The sequence below is a fragment of the Lemur catta genome, chromosome 5 (genome assembly GCF_020740605.2).
Source record: "Lemur catta isolate mLemCat1 chromosome 5, mLemCat1.pri, whole genome shotgun sequence".
NCBI lineage: Eukaryota > Metazoa > Chordata > Mammalia > Primates > Lemuridae > Lemur > Lemur catta.
The window spans coordinates 6,445,957-6,471,371 of record NC_059132.1 but is presented as its reverse complement, the minus strand read 5'-3'; the positions used below and the strand labels follow the sequence as shown (position 1 = coordinate 6,471,371).

The 25,415-nt window shown below is 38.1% G+C and overlaps 1 protein-coding gene across 1 annotated transcript in view; it reads left to right on the top strand.

The window, feature by feature from the left end:
• PFDN1 (prefoldin subunit 1) overlaps positions 1-25,415 on the top strand; it is a 44,853-nt gene that overhangs the window by 7,616 nt on the left and 11,822 nt on the right. The window contains exon 3 of the mRNA XM_045550957.1: positions 9,774-9,858. Within this exon, the coding sequence (XP_045406913.1) occupies positions 9,774-9,858 (85 nt within the window). The remainder of the gene's footprint in view (positions 1-9,773; positions 9,859-25,415) is intronic.

Below are 25,415 nucleotides of genomic sequence, written 5' to 3'. Positions count from 1 at the left end.
ATTACTTTTAAGAGCCACATTGCAAATGCAAATTTACAAATTCCTTTTATACCCTCTTTAAGATATTAAAGAGTAGAGAAAATGAAGCAAAGATAAAATAATTGTCAAAGGTAAGAAGAGATTTTTTTTTTTTTTAATTTTTTAAATTTTACTTTAGAAGGAAGAGAAGTTCTTGGTCTTCAGCTGCTTTTACTAATAGAATATGACCCACCCTTCTTGTGTTTTTATACAGAGCCATTTAAAGTCATGGCTTTCATTGCCCAGAGTTCTAAGGGAGAAAAACAACAACTTTTCCTGTTGTGCAGGGAAAAATGACTTCAGTTTTGTTGACGTCAAATATGTATATAACCCCAGATGGACACACTCTTCTCTTCCATAGATGTAGTGCTCTGGGGAGAGGAGATTTTTGAGTAATCTTAATTTCCTTAAATTGTCAATGATTTAAAAACTTGGTGTTCATTATAACTTTGCTGTCTAGAATGACATCACTGTTTTTATGCCAGGGAAGTTAACAAACATGTGCGTAAGAATTACATAGTCGTGTTTCTTCTGCAGACAAGTACTTTTTAATAATTCTTTCCCTTCTTCCCTCCCATATCCCCCAGAATCCAAACATTCTCACTGCAACACAGGAAATAAATTTTGAAAATGTTGTGCTAATTAGAAGTCTGTTGTTAAAAAAAGGGAGAAAAAGTCTGTTATCTTGGAGAGTACAGACATGCTAAAATAAGATTTTTATTTAACGTGTCCTTGTTATGGGGTTACTTATTTTAGGCTTTGAACATGTTTAAAAAACATAAATGTAATTGATTCATTTAGTTACTTGGAGGACTTTACTTCTGCATTCCTGACATCAAAAGATATGGCTTTTTTTAAACAAAGGATTAAGTAAAATCTGCCTTTGTTGCGTGAAAGTAGCAGTTATTTAACAACACAACAGGATACTACAGCATATCCTCATTGATTAACCAAGAATCAATGTATTTAATTGGGGGAAGGGTGAAAAGTGCCATTTACTTGCTGCTTCTGTGTAAATAAAAATAAAGGTAGCAGCAATCTTGAATTGTGTTACTTTGTCACTGAGGAATTGTGTGCTATGACTGATTTAACTAGCTGAATTTCTCCGAAAAGAAAACAGTCAGTTTTAAGCTGTACCAATAATTTTCTGAGTTTAGCTGCCATTTATCTCATAGTGGCAAATTTGGGAACAACTTGCTATCTAATCTGAGAGCGAGGACTGAAATGTTCATGTCCAGGAACATAATCTTAATGAAATATCCAAAAAGGAGCTCAGAGAAATATTGACCTAAAAGGTGAGAGTCAGTCCATATATTAATATATGAACACGTACTTGGTAATTATTAGTAGGCTTACTAGTATGGTATTCTTTTCTTTCTTTCTTCTTATATCAGGAATTGCTGTGAACTGCAAATATTTTTTACCCTGATGGAGTAATTAGGATTGTAGTGTGTTAAATGCACCATTAGTGCCTGTGCTTTTGTGGAGAGTGTATGCTCATTTTATTTTTAGAATTTAAATTTAAATGGACATGTCTGGGAGAATGTTATCTCCTTGTCCTGCCCAGAAACTGCTATTACCAACTCTTGTTTTGAGGAAGATCTATTACCTTGAAATGGACCAGATTACTTGGAAGACAATATTCTTTTGGCTTTGAAGAGGACTTGAAATATTCTGATATCAAAATTTGCACAGCAACCGGAGACTAGTATTAAAAATGTATCCTTAAATAGATAAGAGCATGACTGCCCTAAGCCCAACCTTTTATGTTGGCTCAGAGTAAAAAGATTTGGACCACAATATGCATCCTGTATGTGTGTGTCTGACTGAGACTTTTGCATTTGTGCCAAAGTATATTTATATTTCTCTGTGACTTTCTGCTTTTGTACCAGTTGTTTTCTCTTCTGTACATGTCCTTCAATACTCATTGGATGTTAATCTTTTACTGTCCAGTTGTTATATTTTACCCAATGTTATATTTCAGTCTACTAGTAAAATAAAGATCACATCTTGGGAAAAAGTTGTAGAATAGTTCAGTGCTTATATGTGGAATTGTTTGGGGTTTGATGAGGCCAGAGTAAAAGTGGTAAACATCAGAGATGATTATTTACCAGATACTTAGAATACCAAATAGTAACCCAAAATAAACATCATGTTTAAAATAGATTCACATACTACTGGTTCCATTTCAGGAGTAGCAGTTTTGATTTAAAAATAGAGAGTGATTTTTAATTATTACGAATTGAACTTAGCAGTGTGTGTCACTCATGTAGAGCAAAGGACATTTATATGGGATTGGATTCCAGAAGGGACTGTGATTCTCTAATAATTCCAATGAGTTCTCATCCTCATCTGACCTATCAGTAGTATTTAGTCCAGTTGCTCTTTCTTCCTTGAAGCACTTTCTTCCCTTGGCTTTCAGGATACCGCCTCTTGGTTTTCCTCCTACCTCACTGGCCATTCCTTCTTCGTCTCCTTTACTATTTCTTTTCTGTCACATTTGTAAATATTAGATTGACCTTGGGCTTAGCCCTTGGATTTTTTTCTCTTCTCTTGTCTATACATACTTAGTCTTTTAATGATCTCATCCAGGCTTATCTTTTTAAATGCCTTTTTATATACTGACAACTCCCAGATATTTCTCTTTAGCTTAGACCCCTTCCCTGAACTCCAAAATTGTACGTCCAATTACCTACTCTACATCTCCATTTGTGGTCTAATAGGCATCTCAAAATTACCTTGGCCAAAATAAAATTCTTGTTTTTTGTAAATAAATCATCGCCTCCGTCAGTCTTCATTTCAGTAAATGGCTTTTCCATCCTTCCAGTTCTTCCAGATCTTGGAGTCATCTTTGGTTCTTCTCTTTCAATCTTACATTCAGTTTGTTAGCAAATACTATTGACACTATCTTTAAATTTGTCCAGAATCTGAACACTTCTAACCGCTGGCCTGGTCTAAGCTACCATTGGATTATAGCATTTGCCTCCTAACTGGGCTCCTTGCTTTTGTCCTTATAACTTTATGGCCTGTTTTCAACTGATCAGCCAGAGTGATCCTTTTAAAACATAAGTCAGATCCCTCTAGTCAAAATCTTCAGATGACTTCCCATTTTATCAGTGATAAAGACCAAGATCAGCAGTGGTCTCTGTTCCTGAAGGCTTCTTCCAGATAGCTCCATGGCTTACTCCTTCTCTTCTTTCAGGTCATTAATAAAAAGGCAGTGAGGCCTTTTATGACCATCCTACTTAAAATTATGCACATACCCACACCCTCATTTATTTGCCTCTCGTTGGCTTTATTTTTCTCCATGGCACCTCTCATCATCTGGTGTACCATAGTACCAATTGTCTTTCTTAAATCAACATTACTGAGGTGTAACATATACAGTAAAATGTGTGGACATACATTTTCATTTCAATTGGCTGTATTCCTTGGAGTAGAATTGCTGGGTCTTATGGCAACTATGTTTAACCTTTTGAGGAACTGCCAGAATGTTTTCCATAGCAGCTGTACCATTTTACATTCCTGCCAGCAATGTATGAGGGTTCCAATTTCTCCATATTCTCTTCGACACTTGTTATTACATCTTTTTGATTATTGCCATCCTAGTAGGTGTGATCATGTTTTTACTTTTAACCTATTTATGTTTTTTAATTTAAAGTAGATTTCTTGTTGGCTGTATATAGTTGAGTCACCTCCCAAGGTGCTAGGATTACAGGTATGAGCCATTGCGCCTGGCCTCATTTATTCCTTATTCCTTTGTTCTTCTTTTCCTGCCTTCTTTTGGATTGAGTATTTTTTATGGTTCTGTTTTATCTTTTGACTTAGTAGGTATTGCTCTTAAAATTTTTTTAATGTAGTGGTTGTCTTATGTTTTACAATATATGTTTTTAATCTATCATAATCTATCTTTAAATATATCACATTTTATTAGTATATGTGAAATCCCTCCCTCTCATCTTTTGTTTTATCAAACAAAAGATGATTATACATTTTACATATGTTATTAAGCCTACAGTGTATTGCTCTTGCTATTGCTTTTGCTTTAGATCAGAGAGTGGCAAGCTTTTTTCGTCATAGGCCAGATAATAAATATTTTTGGCTTTGCTGGCCATATAATACTCTATCATAACTCTCTCTTAACTCTGCCATTGTAGTGAGAAAGCAGTCATTGTCATTATATAAACAAATGAGCATTAGTGGATTGGTCTGCAAACCATAGTTTGCCAAACCCTCTTTAGACAGCATATTTTAGAATGATATTTCGTATTGTCATTATAAGACAGACATGCCTATTTATTTTAATTCGTACTATTTCCAGTGCTTTCCATTTCTTTGTAAGTTGCCATGTGTTATCATACTCCTTCTGATGGAAGTACTACCTTTAACCTTCCTTATGGTGTATGTTTGCCAGAATAAACACCTCAGCTTTTGTTGTTTGGATTTCTCCTTCATTTTTGGAAGATAATTTCACTGTGTATATAATGCTGGGTTAATAGCGTTTTTCTTTCAGTGCTTTGAAAATGTCACACCAGTATTGTCTTCCTTGCATAATTTGTGACAAGGAGTTGGCTGTAATTCTTATTTTTGTTTCTCTGGCTGCCTTCAAGATTTTTTTTCTTCATTTTTGGTTTTTAGTAGTTCGATTATGCCATATCTAGAGCTTTTTGGTTTTGGTATTTGTTTTGCGTGAGTGTCTTGGAACTGTGCTTTGGTGGTTTTTGTTGCTTTGGAAAATTCTTGTTCATTATCTCTTCAGATCCTTTTTCTGCCCCATTCTCTGTCTTTTCTCCTTTTGGGTCTATAATTACACATGTATTAGAACACTTGATTTTGTCTTTTAGGTCTTAATGCTGTATTCAATTTTTTTGTTTAGTGTTTTTTTTTTTTTTTTTTTTGAGACAGGGTCTTGCTCTGTCGCCCCAGCTAGAGTGCAGTTGCATCATCATAGCTCACTGCAACCTCAAACTCCTGGGCTCAAGCAATGCTCTTGCCTCAGCCTCCTGAATAGCTGGGACTACAGGCGTCTGCAGCCATGCCTAGCTGATTTTTCCATTTTTTTGTAGAGACAGGGTCTCACTCTTGGTCAGGTTGGTCTTGAACTCCTCACCTCAAGCGATCCTCCTGCCTTGGCCTCCCAAAGTGCTAAGTTTATAATTTTTTATACCTTTTTTTCTCTTTATGTTTTGATTAAGTATCTTTCAGTTTACTTGAATTTTGCCCACCATCTAACTAGGAGCACTTTAAATTAAATTCTGTGCTTGAAATTTCCTGGGCCATATAGTTGGTTGCATTTAAGAGTTTGTGGGTCGGGCTCAGTGGCTCACGCCTGTACTCCTAGCCCTCTGGGAGGCCAAGGCAGGAGGATTGCTTGAGCTCAGGAGTTTGAGACCAGCCTGAGCAAGAGAGAGACCCTGTCTCTACTAAAAATAGAAAAATTAGCTGGGTGTGGTGTTGTGTGGCTGTAGTCCCAGCTACTCAGGAGGCTGAGGCAGGAGAATTACTTGAGCCCAGGAGTTTGAGCTTGCTGTGAGCTAAGCTGACGCCATGGCACTCTAGCCCAGGTGACAGAGCAAGCTTCTGCCTCAAAAAAAAAAAAGTTTGTGCTTATACATTCTTGGGGAGATTTTTGTTTTTTCATTCTATTCACTACTAAGGTACAGATAAAGCTTCTTTTATTGTGCTCTACTGAGAGGTAAGTTTATTTCTTCACCCTTAGAATGATGGTGGAACCCTATGGGAACCTGGCTTTAATAGAAGATTCTCCTAAGAGCATCCTACTTTTGATGGCCCCTTTTCTTTTTCTTTTGTTTGTTTTTTTTTTTTTTTTTTTTAGAGATGGAGTCTTGCTATGTTGCCCAGGCTGGACATGAACTTCTGGGCTCAAGCAATCCTCCTGCCTCAGCCTTCTGAGTAACTGAGACTATAGACTATAGGCATGTGCCACTGCTCCAGTGCTCCTGGCTGGCTCCTTGGTTTGGTTTTATCTCCTGTTTTATGTCCTGTTTCTGTGCCAGTGTGGATGCTTAAGGTCACCAGGATTCAGCAGAAACTCTTAGGGCAAAAGCCAATTTATTGCTTTCTTACATTCCTAAATTCCCAGTTTCACTTCATGTTGGGCTTTTGTGGAATCTTTCCTTTGTGTCAGCTCAGCAAAATGTTAAAAACTTTTTTTTTTTTTTTTGCTTTTTAATCAGGAGAACTGTTCAGAATTTCTCCTCTTCATTATGCCAACAACATAAGTGTCTAGCTCACTGAGCATTCCACAATGTGGAAGTGCCATAATTTTTTAATTGCTTCCCACTAAGGGATTTAGGTTATTTCTACTTTTTTCCTTGTTAAAAAATTATGAAGTAAAAATTTTTTGCACGTAGATTTTTGTGTAGATGTGCAAGTAGCTTTTATCACCAGTGGAGCAAGGCAAAGAAGCAAGATAGGCTCATTCTTATTCAGTCTTTTCTGTGCTGCTGAATTTATGGAGGCCCTGAAACCTAAATGCTATTAGGATATGTTTTCGGACATCCTGTAAAAATTTCCCACCCACACAAAGTGCACTGTCACAAGCATTTTGTTGTCCATGAATAGCATATGTCTAGGTGACCATATTTTGGAAGACAACATTGCCACTGATCCTAGATTGTGTTTGGGCAGGTGAACAACACTTTTGACTTATGCTGAGTTGTAAGAAAGTGGAAGTCATGTACCAGCCTGCAGGACAATTCAGAACACAGCATCTAATATTTCTCAAATAATCCAAACCAAAAGCCATCAGAGAATTATGTTTTTTAGATGGCATAATTACACATAAATGAGGAAGTAAAACAGCAGGTTCCGAGTCCCTAGAGAATGGACAGTGTGGAGCCACATGGCATTGATTTCCAGGTTTAAGAAGAGGCTTTTTACAAAGCAGCAACTCTAGTCCAGACATATAATCCTGAATATTGTAAACACATTACCTACATATCATTTGTCACATGAGAATACTTTCCCTCTTCATGTTTATTTTTCCTTTGTGGTACATTTTGAACTCCAGAATCCTTTCCATAAACAGGCAGGATCTCTGTGAGATTCTCTACTTTGAGAAACTGTATGTAATATTTATGATAATAAGACTCATTATCATGGTATATCCTTTCTCTTCAAAATAGCATCTGATAATTCAGTGCCTTTTTAAACAATAGATGTTTTCCAAAGACTTTTTTCAGAAATCATATGTTTCTTGGAGCCCTTTCCAATCTCCATGCAACCTATCTTTGCCATTTTTTGAATTGAGGACGAAACCAACCTTTTCATAGTTTTTATGTTTGAATGTTGACTATGTAACTACTCTTTAAGGTAAACATTTGAGTTTACCCAGCACTCATCCTTATTTAAAACTTGCGTGGCTGAGATGTCCTTAGGCTTAGGCTGGCCAGCTTTGGTGGACTCTGGCCTTTGAAGTTGGCACAGTCCAATATAGCTACCTCAAGGGATGTGCGGCCATGGAAAAACATGTTTTTGTTGTTGAGTATTCTTGCTTTCTAGTAATTTTATTTTCTGCTCAAGGGATTTAGTATCTCTTCAGATACTTTATTTTTAAAGGCCACATAAGTAATGACTTGACCTCTAATCTTAGCTTTGAAATTTTCCCAGACGCTAATAAAGATGATGTCTGATGACCTATTATTTGAGAATAGTACTCATTGGCTGAATCAATGCTATTTAAAAATGTATATTTTACTCTGATAATTATTTCCATGACTAAAAGACGTAGTAAAATCATACATGTAATGACATAATTTGGTAATCTCTTAGATGCTGTTTTATAATGCTTTTTATATGGTATCACTGAGACTTAATACAATTCAAAACAACTCTTCTTAAATACTCACATGAGTTCTGAGAAAAATATTCTATAAACCACAGTTTTTTCAGAAATAGCACCTGTCTGCTAGATCTAATAAGAACATTTTAGGCCAGAGATGGTGGCTCATGCCTGTAATTCCAGCACTTTGGGAGGCCGAGGCAGGAAGATTGCTAGAGGCCAAGAGTTCAAAACCAGCCTGATCAACATAGTGAGACCCTGTCTCTACGAAAAAATAGAAAAGTTAGCCAGGCATGGTCGTGTATGCCTGTAGTCCTAGCTACTCAGGAGGCTGAGGTTGGAGGATCGCTTGAGCCCAGGAATTTGAGGTTGCGGTGAGCTATGATGATGCAATTGCACTCTAGCCTGGGCAGCAGAGTGAGACCCTGTCTCAAAAAAAGGAACATTTTAGACATGAAGAGTTCTATAGTAAAAGACCTAGAATTAATCTTTATTTTGCATGAATGCGGGCTGTCTTTCCAGTAAATATATGAGTAAGGTTTTTACAAAGGATCAAGTTACTACTGAAGACAAAGATTATCAGTTAAATTATCTGGGCTGGCCACATTATAATCAGTGTAATATTTAGTACAGTGAAAGAAGTTCATCAGATTGTGTTAATGTGTATGGCAAGGTGTATTCATGAAGAAGAGGGGAAAGAGCAGTTTCCTCCCAGGTGTCAGGGCATAGGTGTTTGCCCTTTTTTGTCTGTTTTTACTTGTCTTTTATGTATAACACACCCTCTTGGTAAGAACCCACCTATGCACAGTGTTGTTTTTGTGGGGTTGGCAAAGGAAGCTGTATATTGCTACCTTGATATATTTTCTTGTTTGGCTTTTTGTTAAGAGAAGATGTTTAATTCTTTGTTGCTGAACTCTGAGTTACTGCAAAGAGAAGAAAGAGCTTGCTTAATTAATTGTAATCTTTAATTGAAATCTATTTTAGCCTACTTAGACAATCCTGAAAGAGATTTGAATAGTTAGGGTTTTTCCCTTGGTTCCAGTGGAAGGGAAATATTTCAGTTCACTGACTTGAGGCTACAAAAGTTTGTTCTTCCTTTCCCTGCAGCAAGAATTAGGAACAAAAAGTCACAAAACAGATTCAGTGTTAATTTTTAAAGCTTCCCCATATTTCCCCCCTCATCAGTGGTAAATAATGTGCCTGACTGTAAAATGGAAAAAGTTGAAATTTTCCACTTGTATATTTTGAGCTTTTCAGAGGTATTATACACTCTGGAAATAATAAAAGATACTAGGGCTTATACAGTGCTTTTTGTGTGAGGAAATCATATAAACACTAATGCATTGATCCTAACACAGTACTTGATTGTGACTTTCAAAGGTCATGAGTTATTGCTGTTACCAAAAGAAAAAAAAGCGAGGGGAGCTCTACTTTACAAATATTGTTGAAAAAATATCTAGATAAAAATTGAATCAGATAACTGAAAAATAAAAATTATAGGGGGTTTTTGTTGTTTGTGTGTTGGCTTTTCTCTTAGCCTGTGATAGATTTTTATTCCTTAATTATTATTTTTCTTTTATCTATGAGTCTACTTGGATTTCGCCCACTATGTTGCCCAGACTGGACTTGAACTCCTGGGCTCAAGTGATCCAACCACTTCAGCCTCTTGAATAGCTGGGACTACAGGCAGGTGCCACACACCTGCCCTGATTCCCTTCTTAAATAAGAAAGCAGAATCTACCTTTAAGCCATCATTTCTTTTCAGCCAGGAAGGTTTAAAACATATGGTGGTTTCCTGAGTTTGTCATGTTAACTTAACAATGCATTTTGTTTGTCCTGAATGGGGAGGTCCTTTTAGTTTTCTTAGTTTAATATTTGTGGTATAAAGCTATTGATTTTGATGAATATAGTGGTCGTGTGGCTTAATTTTCAACTTTCTTTTGTTTTGTAGGTTTATTCTTCAATCTAAGGAGGTAATTCACAATCAGCTGTTAGAGAAACAGAGAATAGCAGAAGACAAAATAAAAGAATTAGAAGTAAGTTTTAAGTGAATATTGGTGATAAAAGTTAAGTTTTGGGAAAAAGTAATACTCTCATTGTGTCATATTAAATGAAAATGTATGCCTACCAAGGTCATGTCGTGTTATTTTTATTTTTTCTAATTATGTTAGAGCCATGAAGCAGTCATATTTCTGGCAGTGGGGAAGACTGAAGAGAGAAAAAAAAGAGTAGTTGGAACTGTAGGGAATTTTGAAGAAGACAGGATGCTGTTAACGTAAATGTATTTTGTCTATTGCCTTTGAATGAGCATGTCTATTCTTCAAAACAAAACAGAAACAAAAGTACAATGTACATTTAAGCAACACATACGTGTAGTGGATTTTGGTGGATGCACAAGAGGGAGGGTGGGTAATGATAATAGTTGTTAGAGGATCTTAGTGTAGTCTCTTTTATACATTATAATTTCTTTAACCTAGATTAAGTTCTAGACAAGGATGAAGTAGTAAGCTATAACTAATTAACTATCTGAAGGATAGTGCTCCAGTGAGAAAACAGATTTTTTTTTTTTTTTAATTAGGGGAAAAGATGACAGGTAAGAGTAAGTTAGTAAATCTTAGGATAATTGGATTTTATTATTATAATTTCCTTATACATTAAGACCATTAGTGGATATTATTCTTGGGCTTTGGTGAAAGGCCCATCCTATATATAGTAAAAGTTAGATTGGACAAAACCTGGTTATTATCTCTTAGGGACCAAGATTTCCTGAGATGCAGGTGGAGACGTTGACTTCATAGGTCACTATGTAATTTCTGTGAGTACTATTTGAAGCCAGTGGTTCAGAATCTGACTCAGCCCTCTGCTGAATTGGGGAGATAGCCCATGTAGCCTTCTGGGGATTTCTCAGGGACACTGACTTGGCCTGGCTTGGAAGCATGTAGTGTCTTAGGTTACTTAGGCTTATTTTTGTTTGACTACTGATGATTTAAACAGACTTGATAATAGATTTGTAGCTTAGAAAAATGTGTTGTAAAAATCAGACAAAAAAGCAAAAAACCCAGTACAGAAAAAACTGTTAGCCTGTGGTAACCAGGTTGTTGCTGGGTCCTATTTTATCATTTTTTATCAGCCCAGCTGTTCTAGAGTGAATTTTATTTCTTGTGTTTTCACTCAAAAGAAACAAAAGTATCTTTAAAAACCTAAATAAAAACATTTCACATAGATAAAACAGAAAAATGCGTTTTTGCAACTGTAGGTAAATATATCTAAAAATTGTACTGATGAATAACAAGATGCAAAGTATTGTATGTAAAATTCTTTTTATGAAAACAAACAAAAAATCAAGATGTGTGTGTGTGAACATTGAAAATGATACATAAGGATATGTATTAAAGTGTTAACAGTGGTTACCCCTAAGGAAATTAGATGGGACATAGGGGTAACGTTATTTTTTCTTATAATCTCTGTTGAACAAATTTTAATAAGTATGTGTTTAATTTTTATGATTAGAAAATTATCAAGGTAAAATTGCTGCAGGTGATGATTTTAGCATACTGCTCAGTTTTGGTGAGTATTAAGAAATTTATTTTCTAAAAGTTTCATTTTGTAGGGACTCTTAAGTACTGGTAGAATATTTTATCTATTAGGAAGTTATTTTGTCTTTTTTCTTTTTAATCTTTCATTTTACATGTCATTTATATTTTAAAAGCAACACAGGTGCACTGTAAATAAGGAAAACAAACAAAATATAAAACAAATGATTAAAACAAACAATAAAAATATAGCTTTCTTCTTTTCTCCAAACACTTCCAATGTCACCTGTCAGCTTTACAGTTTGATGTGTATCATTCTAAATGTCTGTTTATATAAACATATTCATGCACACATATACACAGCGTTTTTTTTTAAATAAAGAGAAATTATGCTGTATATACTGTTTTTCATCATTTGACAGGTATTTTTTGTTTTGTTTTGTTTTGTTTTTGAGACAGGGTCTCGTTATATTGCCACCACACCTGGCTTCCATTTGACAGTTTATCTTTCTGGTTTAGTAATATAAATGTAGTTTATACTTGATTTCTTCCTTCCTTCCTTCCTTCCTTCCTTCCTTCCTTCCTTCCTTCCTTCCTTCCTTCCTTCCTCCTTCCTTCCTTCCTTCCTTCCTTCCTTCCTTCCTTCCTTCCTTCCTTCCTTCCTTCCCTCCCTCCCTCCCTCCTTTTCCGACAGAGTCTCACTCTGTCGCCTGGGCTAGGGTGCCGTGGCATCATCATAGTTCACAGCAACCTCAAACTCCTGGGCTCAAGCGATCCTCCTGCCTTGGCCTCCCGGAGTGCTAGGACTACAGGCGTGAGCCACCGCGCCCGGCACTATACTTTATTTCTTATTTTCCATTTCTTTCACTGTTGTAGTCTTCTATTACCTCAACATTCAATTATTGCATGAACCATATCTCTGCATTTTGTATACTCTCCAATACTTCCCCAACCTGTATTTTAACCACCTTTCTCTTCAATGTAGCAATTTTATACTTTTCCACTGCCACACCTTGATAGTTTTGTTACGTCAGCCTGAAATGTGGGCATGTGCATAAACTGACATGTGTACTCATGTACACACACACTGTTAATTGTGGTGTTCAGATTTTAAGCGTTTCTTACTGATTTTTCTTCTGCTTATTCAGTTAGTTACTGAGAAAGATGTAATAAATTGCCCTCTATGGTCATATTTATCAGTTTCTCTTTAGTCTGTCACTTTAGTGGCAGTGGTATTTAGAGACTACCATCTGAGTTGGTAAGTACTCATTATTACTGTATACACAGTTTAGAGCATATGTTTTATTTTGCTTTATATTCTTAGGAATTTCTAAGCTATTTTAAAGATAGCATTCCCCTGACTTCTGCCTTCCATTGTTGCTGTTAAGAAGTGATCTGTTAGTGGAATTGTTGTTAATTTGTCTTTTCTCTCTAGCTGCTCTTAATAGTCTCTCTTTGTCTTTCATGCTTTTTGTAGTTTCTTTGGGATATGTTTAGGTGTAGATTTATTCTTTTTATTTTTTTCTTAATTCTAGGTGGAATTTGTTAGGTTTCCTGAATCTGAGGATTCGTTTATTTCCTCAATTCTGGAAAATTTTTTATCTCTGAATATTACTTCTTCTGTATTTTGTTCATTAATGGTATTTTCTTCTGGAATTTTTCCCACCACCATCTGCAGGAGCATGTTAACTGATGTGCTTATCTCCAGCCTTCCTCCTTCTAATCCTTTTAGCATATTTAAATTAGAGTGACTTTTCTATTAATAAAATGTTAAATCTGGTCATATTACTCCCCTGTGTAAAAACCATCATTGTTCTTAGGGTAAAGTTCAAACTTTTTAACATACCTTCAGTGCTCTTTATGAAATTATTACTGTTTATTTCTCTCAGCTCCTTCATTTCCTCTGCCTTATATTGCATGCTTCAGCCATGTGGACATATTCTCAGTTTTTGGAACTTGCTGTTCTTTCTTTGTTTCTGCTAGATTTTTGAAAAGTAGTTCCCTCCTGCCTTTACCAGCTCCATCTACTGGTCCTTCAGATCTCAATACAGGGTTGCTTCCCGTGAGAAACATTTTCTAATTCCTCAATCTTAAGTTAGGTACTTCTCTCTTGTGCTCCGTGATTACTGTTAACTTCTTAGCACAATGTGAGAATTGGGAATATAAACTATTACCAGTTGAGTAATTCCTAAATATAATTTATTATTTGGAAAGCTTGATACAGAGTCATAGCTCTGCGTTGTTTTTCCCAAGGCCTCCTAGTAATTGCTCCTCCATTCAAATCTACAGTCTCTTCTGAACCCTGGTATTTCTTGCCAGTCTAATCTGTTTCATCTTAATCCTCTATAATTATCATCACCATTAATTTCTATCCTCAGATACCTTGTAATTAAGTTGAGGACGCACAATTTATACATAACCCTACCTACAAAGGCCAGGCTATTTTCATTTACTAAGTTTTCATCTCTGAAAGAGTAAGGTTCTTTTTGGTCTGGGTCTTTGGTAGAGTTTTTGATCAAAGCTGTTACTTGTTTTACTAGTTTGGTCCACTGTATATGCCTCCAGAGTAGCTGGGACTACAGGTACATGCCACTGCATCACGCTAATTTTTCCTGTCTTTAGTGGAGATGAGGTCTTGCTTTTGCTCAGGCTGGTGTGGAACTCCTGAGCTCAGGTGATCCTCCCATGTTGCCCTCCAGAGAGCTAGGATTGCAGGTGTGCCTCATGTTCTCTTGATGGGGAGTCATATTCCCTACTGGAAGGGAATAGATAACCACTATCTTAATGGTGGGAAGATAGTTTTAGTGTCTTTTTCTTCTTAAAACTCTTTTTTACATTTTAAAACACCTATGTTGGGTTATTCTTCAGATCGTAATCACTTTAATGGGATTAATTGGGAAGTATTTTCACGATAGGGTCACAACATGATAGAGTTATGTAGATTATATCTTTCCTTTATAAAGATGATGGATCAAGTTCTGGGAGGGAATACCACCATTTCAACTGGATGGTGATTAGTATACTAATGATTCTGATCCTATTCATGAGATGACACGAAATGGTAGCTTTAGTATGCTAGAGTAGCCATGTTATTTATGTCGTTATTTGAGGAAATTCTCTAGTTTTTAAAAATACTGATGATAAATAACTTTTTTCTCATTTGTTTTAATTTCAAAGGAATACATATCATTATAAAATGTTTTCACAAACAATATGAAATTGTAAGGCATATTGTTCAGGGGAAAAGTATCAAGCAGAATATTTTCAATTAAAATACAATCTTAAGGCTTCCCCCACTGGCTGACTAAATGGACCCCCTCTTGGCCAAGGGGATGCCCTAAAACTGAGTTACTAGCCATGAGAAGGGAGGTTAGACATGCCTCATCGTTGTTTTTTTTTTTTTTTTGAGACAGAGTCTCACTCTGTTGCCCAGGTTAGAGTGCAGTGAGGTCAGCCTAGCTCACAGCAACCTCAAACTCCTGGGCTCAAGTGATCCTCCTGCCTCAGCCTCCCGAGTAGCAGGGACTACAGGCATGCGCCACCATGCTCGGCTAATTTTTTCTATATATATTTTTAGTTGTCTATGTAATTTCTTTCTATTTTTTTTTTTTTAGTAGAGACAAGGTCTCACTTTTGCTCAGGCTGGTCTCAAACTCCTGACCTCGAGCGATCCTCCTGCTTCGGCCTCCCAGAGTGCTAGGATTACAGGCATGAGCCACTGTGCCTGGCCTACATGCCTTGTCTTGATAAATAACTTTTTGAAGAAGGCACTGAGTGCATAATACAGTATATGTTGTTATTAGAAAAGTACAAAGCATAATTAAAGAAAAGAACTTGAATATAATTGGCATTTGGAATTATGACCCTTATGAGTCTCACTGTCTTTGTAAAATAATTTTCTTTTTATAATGTGTAACATTGCTACAAAGAGAAAGTACAAGTTTCTTTTGACAAAATTCTGTTCCCATTAAAGTTGAGTTAAAACTTTTGATAGATTGAGGAGATCTGTGTCTTCTAAGGCTATGATCCTCAACCCCTGAACTGAAGACTGGTATTGGTCTGTGGCCTGTTAGGAACTGGGCCTCACGGCAGGAGGTGAGCTGATAGGCAAGTGAGAGAAGCTTCATCTGTATTTACAGCCGCTCCCCATCGCTTGCATCACCACATAAGCTCCACCTCCTGTCAGATCAGCGGCGGCATTAGATTCTCACAGGAGTGCAAACCCTACTGTAAAATGCACATGCGAGGGATCTAGGTTGTGCTCCTTATGAGAATCTAATGCCTGATGATCTGAGGTGGAGCTGAGGCAGTGATGCTAGTGCTGGGGAGCAGCTACAAATACAGATTATCATTAGCAGAGAGGTTTGACTGCACAAGGAACGTAATGTGCTTGAATCATCTCGAAACCATATCCCTACCCCAGTCTGTGAAAAAATTGTCTTTCATGAAATCCGTCCCTCGTGCCAATAAGCTTGGGGACTGCTGTTTTAAAAAGTAGAAAATACATCTTATATTTTTGCTCACTCTTTTGGAGGTAAGGAGGGGATAATACTTACAGGTCTCTTTTGCAGTTGGGAAAACTTAGGTTCAGCGTTCAAATGATCTGGAGCTCAGCTCCTGACTTTATGAATCTCAACTATTGGGAACCCTTGAGGTAACTATAAACTTTCAGTGATACATCTGAACACATTTTGGCCATGATTCCCTTATGTTCTCTTCTTTGTTCCAGGAGGGGCCAAACAGGTAGTGCTTCAGGCCCATCTGCCTTCGCTCTACAGTCTCTGTTGTATCTTAGGCACAGGTATATACTGGTTAACCACTTTCTTTCCCCTCTATCTCCAGCATGGTTACTACCCCTTCCACCACCCTGGTTAGCTCAGCAATGATAGAATAAGAATGAGGAAACTCAGGACATTCTGGCCCGTTTAGTGTGCCACTCCTGATTCAGAGTGTTACAATCCCAGGGTGGTTGAAATAACTCTCCAGCCCATGCTATAAGTAAAATCTAAAAAACTATGTGAAAGTACTGACTCTTAAAATCCTGGCTCTTCCACAAAAAAGACAATTTTGGTCAGACAGTGATTCCTGAAATAGTGGGAAGAATAGTGGTGAGAGAACTGGATAGGAGGTGCCTATGACATTCTGCAGTTGGCTTCGTTCTGGTCCTCTGATGAGAACATGCTTTGGAGGATTTCCTGTGGTTGATGACATTTTACTCTGCCTGGTGAGGATCATTTTTTCCATAGCATGGGTGGTGACTGGTAGGCACTTGCACAGATGTCCAATTTTGCCCTTAGTACTTCACTTTTGAGCTGGTACTGCTGTGTGTATGAAGGGAGCCCTCTTTGGAGGTGATGTCAACTACATGGTGGCCTCTACTATGTGATAGGCACTGATTCTGACCTGTGTTGTCAGTGAAGAAAGGAGGGCAGGTGAGAGCAGAGCCAGTGATAGAATGTTTTTTAAACATTAAATAAGAAGTAGGCCTATTGGTTCATTATAAACTTTTGTAGTCGCCTTACAAAGGAAGAAAATTTGTAAAGTTTTGTAATGAATATTTCGTAAATAAAGGTACATTTAGCTACAATTTCCCATTTTTCCTATGTATGGTGACTTTTGGGATACCTTGTAATTTAGTTTACTCTGTTTTTGAACAAAATCACTCTTTTTTTTTTTTTTTTGCCTTTTGCTCAGCATTGTTTGTGAAGTGCATCCATTTTATAATCTGAGATTGTGATTTGTTTTCATTGATATATGGTATCCCATCATACAGAAGTACTACGATTTATCTATCCAGATGGTCCATTTTTATCCTTAACAAGTCAAGATGTCTCATAGGGTATTTGTATAGTTCACCTTAGCCTCTTGTTGAGGGGCAATGGTTTTCTGAGTCTGCCCTCTACCCTCACCCTAGGAGAGTTTGAGTCCTAGAAAGAAGCATAAAATGTTTCTACTCTAAAAATTAGCTTGGCTGGGGCATGGTGGCTCACGCCCATAATCCCAACATTTTGGGAGGCCAAGGCAGGACTATTGCTTGAGGTCAGGAGTTTGAAACCAGGCTGGGCAACATAGTGAGACTCTACAAAAAATAAGAAAAATTAGCCAAGTGTGGTGGTGCATGCCTGTGGTCCTAGGTACTAGTGAGGTTGGTGCTGAAAGATCGCTTGAGCCCAGGAGTTCAAGGCTGCAGTGAGCTATGATCACACCACTGCACTACAGCCTGGGTGACAGAATGAGACCCTGAATCTTAAAAAAAGAAAAAAAAAAAAATTAGCTTGATGATTTCCCACCTTTAGCAGTAGTTAGATAGCTAGGCACTTATGGGTGTGTTTTTTTTTTTAATTTTGAAAACAAATGCAAGTTGCCAAATTAATCTTTCTATGTTGTTTTCACTTTGGAGAGTCTTGGGTGAAGTGATTTCTCTTATGCATACATTGGGATTTCAGATATGACTACTTACCTCTTTATAGAGTTAATTTGCATGCTCAACCTTTGTAAAAATAGGTATTTGTTTTAAAATATTTATCAATTATTTAAGGCTTAAGTCTAGGCCCGGCTTGGTGGCTCATGCCTGTAATCCTAGCACTCTAGGAGACCCAAGGCAGGAGGATCGCTTGAGGCCAGGAGATGGAGACCAGGCTAAGCAAGAGTGAGACTCCCATCTCTACCAAAAATAGAAAACATTAGTGGGGTGTGGTGGCATGTGCCTGTAGTCCCAGCTACTTGGGAAGCTGAGGCAGGAGGATCACTGGAGCCCAGGAGTTTGAGGTTGCAGTGAGCTATGATGACTCCACTGTACACTACCCAGGGTGACAGAGCAAGACCCTATCTCAAAAAAAAAAAAAAGAAAGACTTAAGTCTAAAAGAGCCTGATGGTTGGAAACCCAGAGTATATAGTAAACTATATATAGTCTGTGTATCCCGGTGTCTTATGTCTTAGGGTTTAATGAAGCTGGAGATTCTTCCTTTGTGCCTTTCAGATAAGAATAGGCATGGGTCTGAAAAAAGCTTTTTTTTTCTGTTTGAGCAGTCTTTATTATTAATATTATCAGTGCTTTGGTCAGTGTATATGTTATAATCCAACTGCTAAAATTTGCCCAAATGTGAACTATTTGTGATGTATTTCATTTCCTCCATAGAAATATTATAGGTCTGGTGAGAACTTAAATGTAAGCAATTCAAATAGATTGGTCCTTTTACCTAGGTAGCTTTTCTTATTGTTCCATAAAATATATATTACAGTTATTTAAGATACACACACCCTTGATTTAATCTGTTCCCTGATGGTGCATCTTCATTTTATGATTAGTATGAAAGATTTTAAGATAATTGGATTTGTATTCCAATTAGCCCAGGGTTCAGCTTTTTGCATCTCCATTCAGTTATTCTTTTCTTCTCGGATACATTCCCAAGGTGCCTTGGTTCCCTCCTTGGAGCACTTATTTATGTCTATGCTAGACTGTATTCCTTTGAACGCTTTAGAGAGTTGTTGACCTCAGCCTTCATTGTTATATGCTTTACTTTTCTGTCTAACCGTAAGTATATGTCTTAGCCTCCTCCCTCCTACACCTGAGATTTCCTTAAATCATTTTCAGGCTGCCTAGAGAATGACTTCTTTTAAAGAGTTAGACTTTGGAATTTCTTTCATGTTACTGCATACCTCTCTGCTGTGTTAGTCAGTGTACTTTTCCTTATCCTAGATTTTTACTCTGATCAGTCTCTGTTCTCATATTGCAGATGTCCTCTAATCTGAAGTAATAAATACTGGCAAGAAAAAGTGAGTTGTTCAGTACTCAGTGTGGGGACGGCCACACCTGTCTTAATGAGCATACTACACATGTCAGCTCAAAAGAATGAGATCCAAAAGGCTGACATTTGAACCTTAAATAGAGATTTCCAAGTCTACTGGATTTATAGTAGAGCATTCATTACCCTAAATTCCTAATTTAAAAGCCTTATGTTGATTTAGGAGTTCTTTATTCTAGCCCTTGTTATATTCTAAGTCTCAGTTTCTTCATCTGTAAAATGAGAGTATTGGATTAGATGATCTTTAGAGTTGGTCACTCAAATCACCTGTATTGAGATTATCATCATAACCTTGCTCTTCTTCTGAATTGCCACTTTAGAAAACAAAAATGCCCTTTTGGAAAGATGGAAGAAAGCAAAACAAAACAATTTCCTTTCATGTCCACATCATTATTTTAATTTTTAAAAAATGAATATTATTTTTGAAGTTAAAGGTTAGTTGTCTACCTACAGCTTTGCCATTTAATATGTCATACAAGGTGATGACATCTTTGATATCTTTGTACTAGTCACTTAAGTCACAGAGATGTGCATGTGATGGCTTAAAGGTAGTTTATATTAGGCATCACCTGTTTTAAAGATATACACTTTTTTTTTTTTTTTTTTTTGAAGATGGGGTCTCACTTTGTCCCCCAGGCTAGAGTGTGGTGGCATGATCATAGTCACTGCAACCTCAAAGTCCTGGGCTCAAGCCATCCTCCTGCCTCAGCTTCCTGAGTAGCTGGAACTGCAGGTGCATGCCACCACACCTGGCTAATTTATCTATTTATTTGTGGAGACAGGGTCTCACTGTTGCTCAGGCTGGTCTTGAACTCCTGACCTCAAGTGATTCTCCCATCCTGCCCTCCCAAAGTGCTAGGATTACAGGCATGAGCCACCACGCCCAGCCCTAGAGTTATATCCTTTTAGATAGAGCGGGATAGTTACATACATAAATTGACATCATTTTTACATGATACTTACAATAGGGACATGCATGTCCCTGTGTTTAGGAAATAATGTTAGATTCCTTGAGCGTTCATGAACATTTTAATAAATTGTATCTTATTAAATTTTAGAAAATATATTTTTATGAATTTTAGTTAATCTGCTGATGCAGTTATACTACTGTCTTAGGGCTTTACCGTTTTAATTTTACCATTTTATTCATTTTTCAAATAATTTTTGCTATATTATTTCATTTATAAATAGAATGACTAATTGGGAGAGTTTCTCCCATCTCACTTTGTCTTGCTTTCAAACAAATCTCCCACCTGCCATCAGCATAATAAAACTATTTAAAGTCCATTACTGTTCATGAAGCCATTCTTTTGGGTACATAATCCTCTTGTGAGGGAATTTTTCCAGAATGCACACAAATGCATTGTACCACTAACTTTTGTGTAAAACAATTTAGTTCATCTGTTTCTACTTTTGTTTTTAAGAAAACATGTGAGGGTGGAACAATACTCCAGGTCGGGAAAGGTTATCAGTTTCCACTGATGTTTTATACGTACTCTATTTGTATATGAAACTCTAAAGGCTCAAACCCTGTGATGCTATAAAGACATGGAAAATGATTCTTTCTTAGGATTGGAGGAAATGATGACTAGTGTTTTTTTTTGCTGGTAGTATCTGATAATCCCACCTCCCTTTAGCTATTCTAGGCATGTTTAGTTGTCAGGCGTTGTCGGACTAAATTGCTAAAAATAACAAATAAGGGGGAGGTGGTTCTAAGGCCAGCTCTTGCCACTGTCTGTAATCTGTTTAATTTAGTTCCTAGGGAGAAAGGGCAAAAGGAGCATGGTGCCATTCTCACTGAATGGATTTTTTGTTTAAAGTGCTGACAAGAGGATTGTTTGAGCTCTCCTTTTTCCCAAACCCCACAGGGCTCATGTACCCACATTCATGTTCTGTGTGGAGCCAGAGCCTGGGGGCTCAAAGAGCATGCTCCACCTCAGCGGTGGTGCTAGAGATTAGCCAGGCAATTGTGGGCTTCTGCTGGTCTTTTAATGTGGCTTTTGATCGTGGGAATGTGCAGTTAGTCTGTAAGAAAGAGTGAGAGGGAGCATGGTGGTTTGAAAATGGGTAGTTGGGGGTGTGAATAAAGAAATCTTTCTATTTAGCACTCTCCCCTAACCTCAGCGTTTGGTGAGTGTCAGGTTGTTTGATAAAATTAACCACACGTGTGACTCCAGCACATCTGCATACGTCTCTGACCCACACTGCCAGCCTAGAGCTCTGCTTTGATTTGGTTCTTGACCTCTCTGGGACTTAACTTCTTCCCAATAATAGAAACAACTCTCTGTAGAGATGGCAGTCTAGTACTTGTTTGTAAAGCTGTTGAAGATCACTGAAGGAAGGATTTAAATGTCTTTCCTATCCCCTGCTGTGTATTTCCTAGTGGTGGAGTGTGTGAAAACTAGGAGCAAATGTTGTTATATTTCTGGTGTTCTGTGTTGACTCACCTGAGGGCTTATTGATTTTTATATTCTGAAGTTGTGTATTGATTTTTGTATTGTGAAGTTTCATCCCAGATCCTTTGCTTTGTGCAATTCCTTTTTTGGTGCTGGCAGTGGAGGTATCCAAACCTGACCACTTTAGCACTAAAGGAAAAAAAAATGGATTCTTTTTATTAAGAGATTCTGGGGGCTGGGCTGGGGTGGGAAGACACTGTGGAGATGTCTTGGGAAGTCTACATTAATGAAGATCCTGGTATTTACCTAGAGCTTTGAGATCCAAGCAGTTAGATGCTGCAGGCTTTGGGAATGCATATTTAGACATTTCTTAAGTCACCAACCTGCCTTACTCCCTGGTTTAATGAAAGGCGATTGCATTATCCAGGTGAGAAATGATGGTAGCTTGGACCAGGATGGTGTCAGCGGAGGTGGTCAAACTCTGAATATATTTTAAGGTGGAGCCAAGGTGATTGGGTGTAGGAGTGAAAGAGGAGTCAAAAAACCCTAAAGTTTTGGACTGATGATTAAAGAATCATCCCCTCTTCCTCCCATGTATATCACTGATTCTCCTGTTGGAGAGATCTGGAATGGGTTCATGGGAGAGGGGACATTTCACCTGGGCTTTGAAGGTCAATTAGAATTTTGCTAGATGGGGCTGGGGCAAGAAGAGGACAATTCAAACCAAAGATAGTATGAACAGAAGTCTGAAAGTGGAGAGGTAGCTGCAGTAGTGTCAGAGTGGGAAATGAGGCTGGAAGGGTCTAAGCCTGTGTGGAGGTGGGGAACCTGTGGCCTTTTGATTGAATCCAAATTTCACAGAACAACTCTTTTTATTAAAAGGAATGCAGTAGAGAAAGATGAAGATTTTCTTGCCTCCTTTGGTGCTTAAAAAAAGAACAATCTAGGGCCGGGCGCGGTGGCTCATGCCTGTAATCCTAGCACTCTGGGAGGCCGAGGCGGGCGGATCGTTTTAGCTCAGGAGTTCGAGACCAGCCTGAGCAAGAGCGAGACCCCGTCTCTACTAAACATAGAAAGAAATTACACAGACAGCTAAAAATATATATAGAAAAATTAGCCAGGCATGGTGGCGCATGCCTGCAGTCCCAGCTACTCGGGAGGCTGAGGCAGGAGGATTGCCTGAGTCCCAGGAGTCTGAGGTTGCTGTGAGCAAGGCTGATGCCACGGCACTCTAGCCCGGGCAACAGAGTAAGACTCTGTCTCAAAAAAAAAAAAAAGAACAATCTTGAAATCAGAAGACCACAGGTTCCCCACCCCTGGAAGTGAATGAAGTCAGCATTGTTTCTACTCATTTTGTCTAAGTACCGCTTGTTCTGGGCAAGTAGCTAGGCCCTGTGCCCATGCTATTCATTCAGTGTGGTCTCCACTCAGCATTCCATGTGTGGCTCCACAGAGATTGTCCTGCTGCAGACATTCCACATGTGTATAGGAACAGATGTGCTATTGCTGATTGCTGCTGTAGAGACTAGTGTTTCCTAGTCAGTTTTCAAGTTTCAAAACTAATTCTAAAAGCAAATTGAAAGACTGGTTTTGGCCATGTTACCTTTGAGATACTATTAGACACTCAAGTAGAGGTACTGAATAGACAGTTGGATAGATGAATCTAGAACTCTAGGCTGGTGAAATAAAATGGAGAATTGTCTATAAATTGTCGATTTATAGATGGCATTTCAAGTCATAGATCTGGATTAGGTCAACTAAGGGAAAAGGATAGCTAGAGAAGGGACAGGGTTCGTGGATTGAGCCCTGGGTCACTATAGCAGGGTGTAAAGCACTTCACAGAGGTGTGGACACAGAGGTGTGCTGGGGGACCAGAGAGCTGAGGGAATACTCACAGGGGCAGGCCTCTGCTGAGAAGGGGCCAAGCTGCGGGGTTGGGACCAACTCCCTGCATGGTTAGGGAACTACTTTTTCATGGGTTGTCTAGGGCCATGACTTTGCGGTGACAGCAGGGCCTGTCACCCGTGTTAGACCTGAGTTGCAAGTGCTTTGTGGCCTTCCCTTATTAGCACTGACCCTGGAGCTTGGCAGGCCTGGTCGGCTGAGGGAAGCAGGTTTGTTCCCCTTGGGAGGGATTGCAGAAGGTAGAGGCTGACATCCCGTTAGGCTCAGAGCTGAGCACTCTGTGGGACCACACTGCGAGGGAGAGGCTGAACACAGACCATTTAGAGTACAGGAGATAAGAAATCTGCCATGTATGTATCCATGCTATCTTGAGTAAGATTTGAGGGAGGTGGGTACTTACACAGGCAAAGGCAAACATGCCTGCTAGTTTTGAAGGCTAAAAGGTCCCTAAAGGGATTTTATGGTAACTAGTACCCTCACTATTCCCTCACACACATGTGCACACACTTTCCTACCCTTTTTGAGACCCAAGTATGTACTGAGAAAAGCTTCAATCTTTAGAATATTTTTCTAGTTCATCTTGAAGATTCTTAGCAAGTAATGGATACTGCTGCTTGTCTTTGCTCTATGTGTAACATTATGCATTGGCATGAGAGTTAAGAAAATGAACTCTGGAATCATATAGAGATGAATTTGAGCTCTGACTTTGCCACTTACGACCATCTTGGGTAAATTACATACTTAGTGTTTCTAAGCTTAAATATGCTTGTATGTAAAATGGCAACAACAGCAGTGCTGGGATGGAGGGAGACACAATAAATAACTTTTATCTCCTGCCCAAGAATGGAACCAATTGAAAGTTGGGCAGATGGATGTAAAAATTTCACCTTTTTATACATTTTATCTTGAATACTGATAAAGATCAGACTGAAGGCTGTGGCTCAGGTGTGCAGCAATAATGGGTTTCTAATACTGACCTGGAGTCTGGCATACATAGTAAGTGAACTCACCCAACAGATCTCTTAAAGTTCAGGACAACCACAGGTCTCCCTCTGCAGAGTCAGGCAGAGCCTGTCTGTCACTTCCAAGGAAAATGTGTACCTTCTGCAAGCAAGCAGCTCCTGGCAGGGCAGAACTGGCTGAGCCACTGTTTTTTCCTCCCAAACAAGTCAATCAGAAAACCCACTAGTCTTCCCCAGACTAGATTGAGGAGGCCAGGACTATAGCTAATGAAAATGGGAGGTGAGGAAGATAAGCATTTCTTTCTTAAGAAAAGTACCTGCCTTGTAACATAATACTTGTAAGTCATTTAGTACTTTGCCCGGCACGTAATAAACGCTCAGTGCAGGATTTTATTATTTGCCTGTGGTGGACGCTCAGCAGCTATTTACTGATTGAACATATTGCCACCAAGTGCTTATAAGATAAAAGATATTTTTTATTCCAGACTGGTGATACCTGCTTCATAAGGTATTTTTTTAATTTGGGAAAAATTAAAGCTAATTTATCACCCAGAATTAACAAATGGTAGCATTTTATATTTATCATTTTTTTGTTTTGTTTTTATAAAAATAAAACAAAATGAATGAAAATTGAGTCTTTTTCGTAACACCCACCCCAATCTCATTTCTGTTCTCCAGAAGTAACAGCTACCAAGGATTTTATCTGTATCTTTCATTCCATGATTTATACGCATCTTGTATTCAGCAAGTGATACCATGTTCATATCTTTCAACAACTTGCTTTTCTCATTCAATAGCAGGGTTTTGAGCTCCAGCTGCACAGTAAACATTCATTCATTCTAACTGCTGCGGGGCATTCCACAAGAACATGAACCTTTCTGTGTATTTTACTTAAAGGACCCACTATTGATAGCTTCAGTATACACCGTGTAAATGTTGCTGATGACTCCTTGGGGGTGAAGCATAAACATGGCTAGTGGGAGGGCTAGTT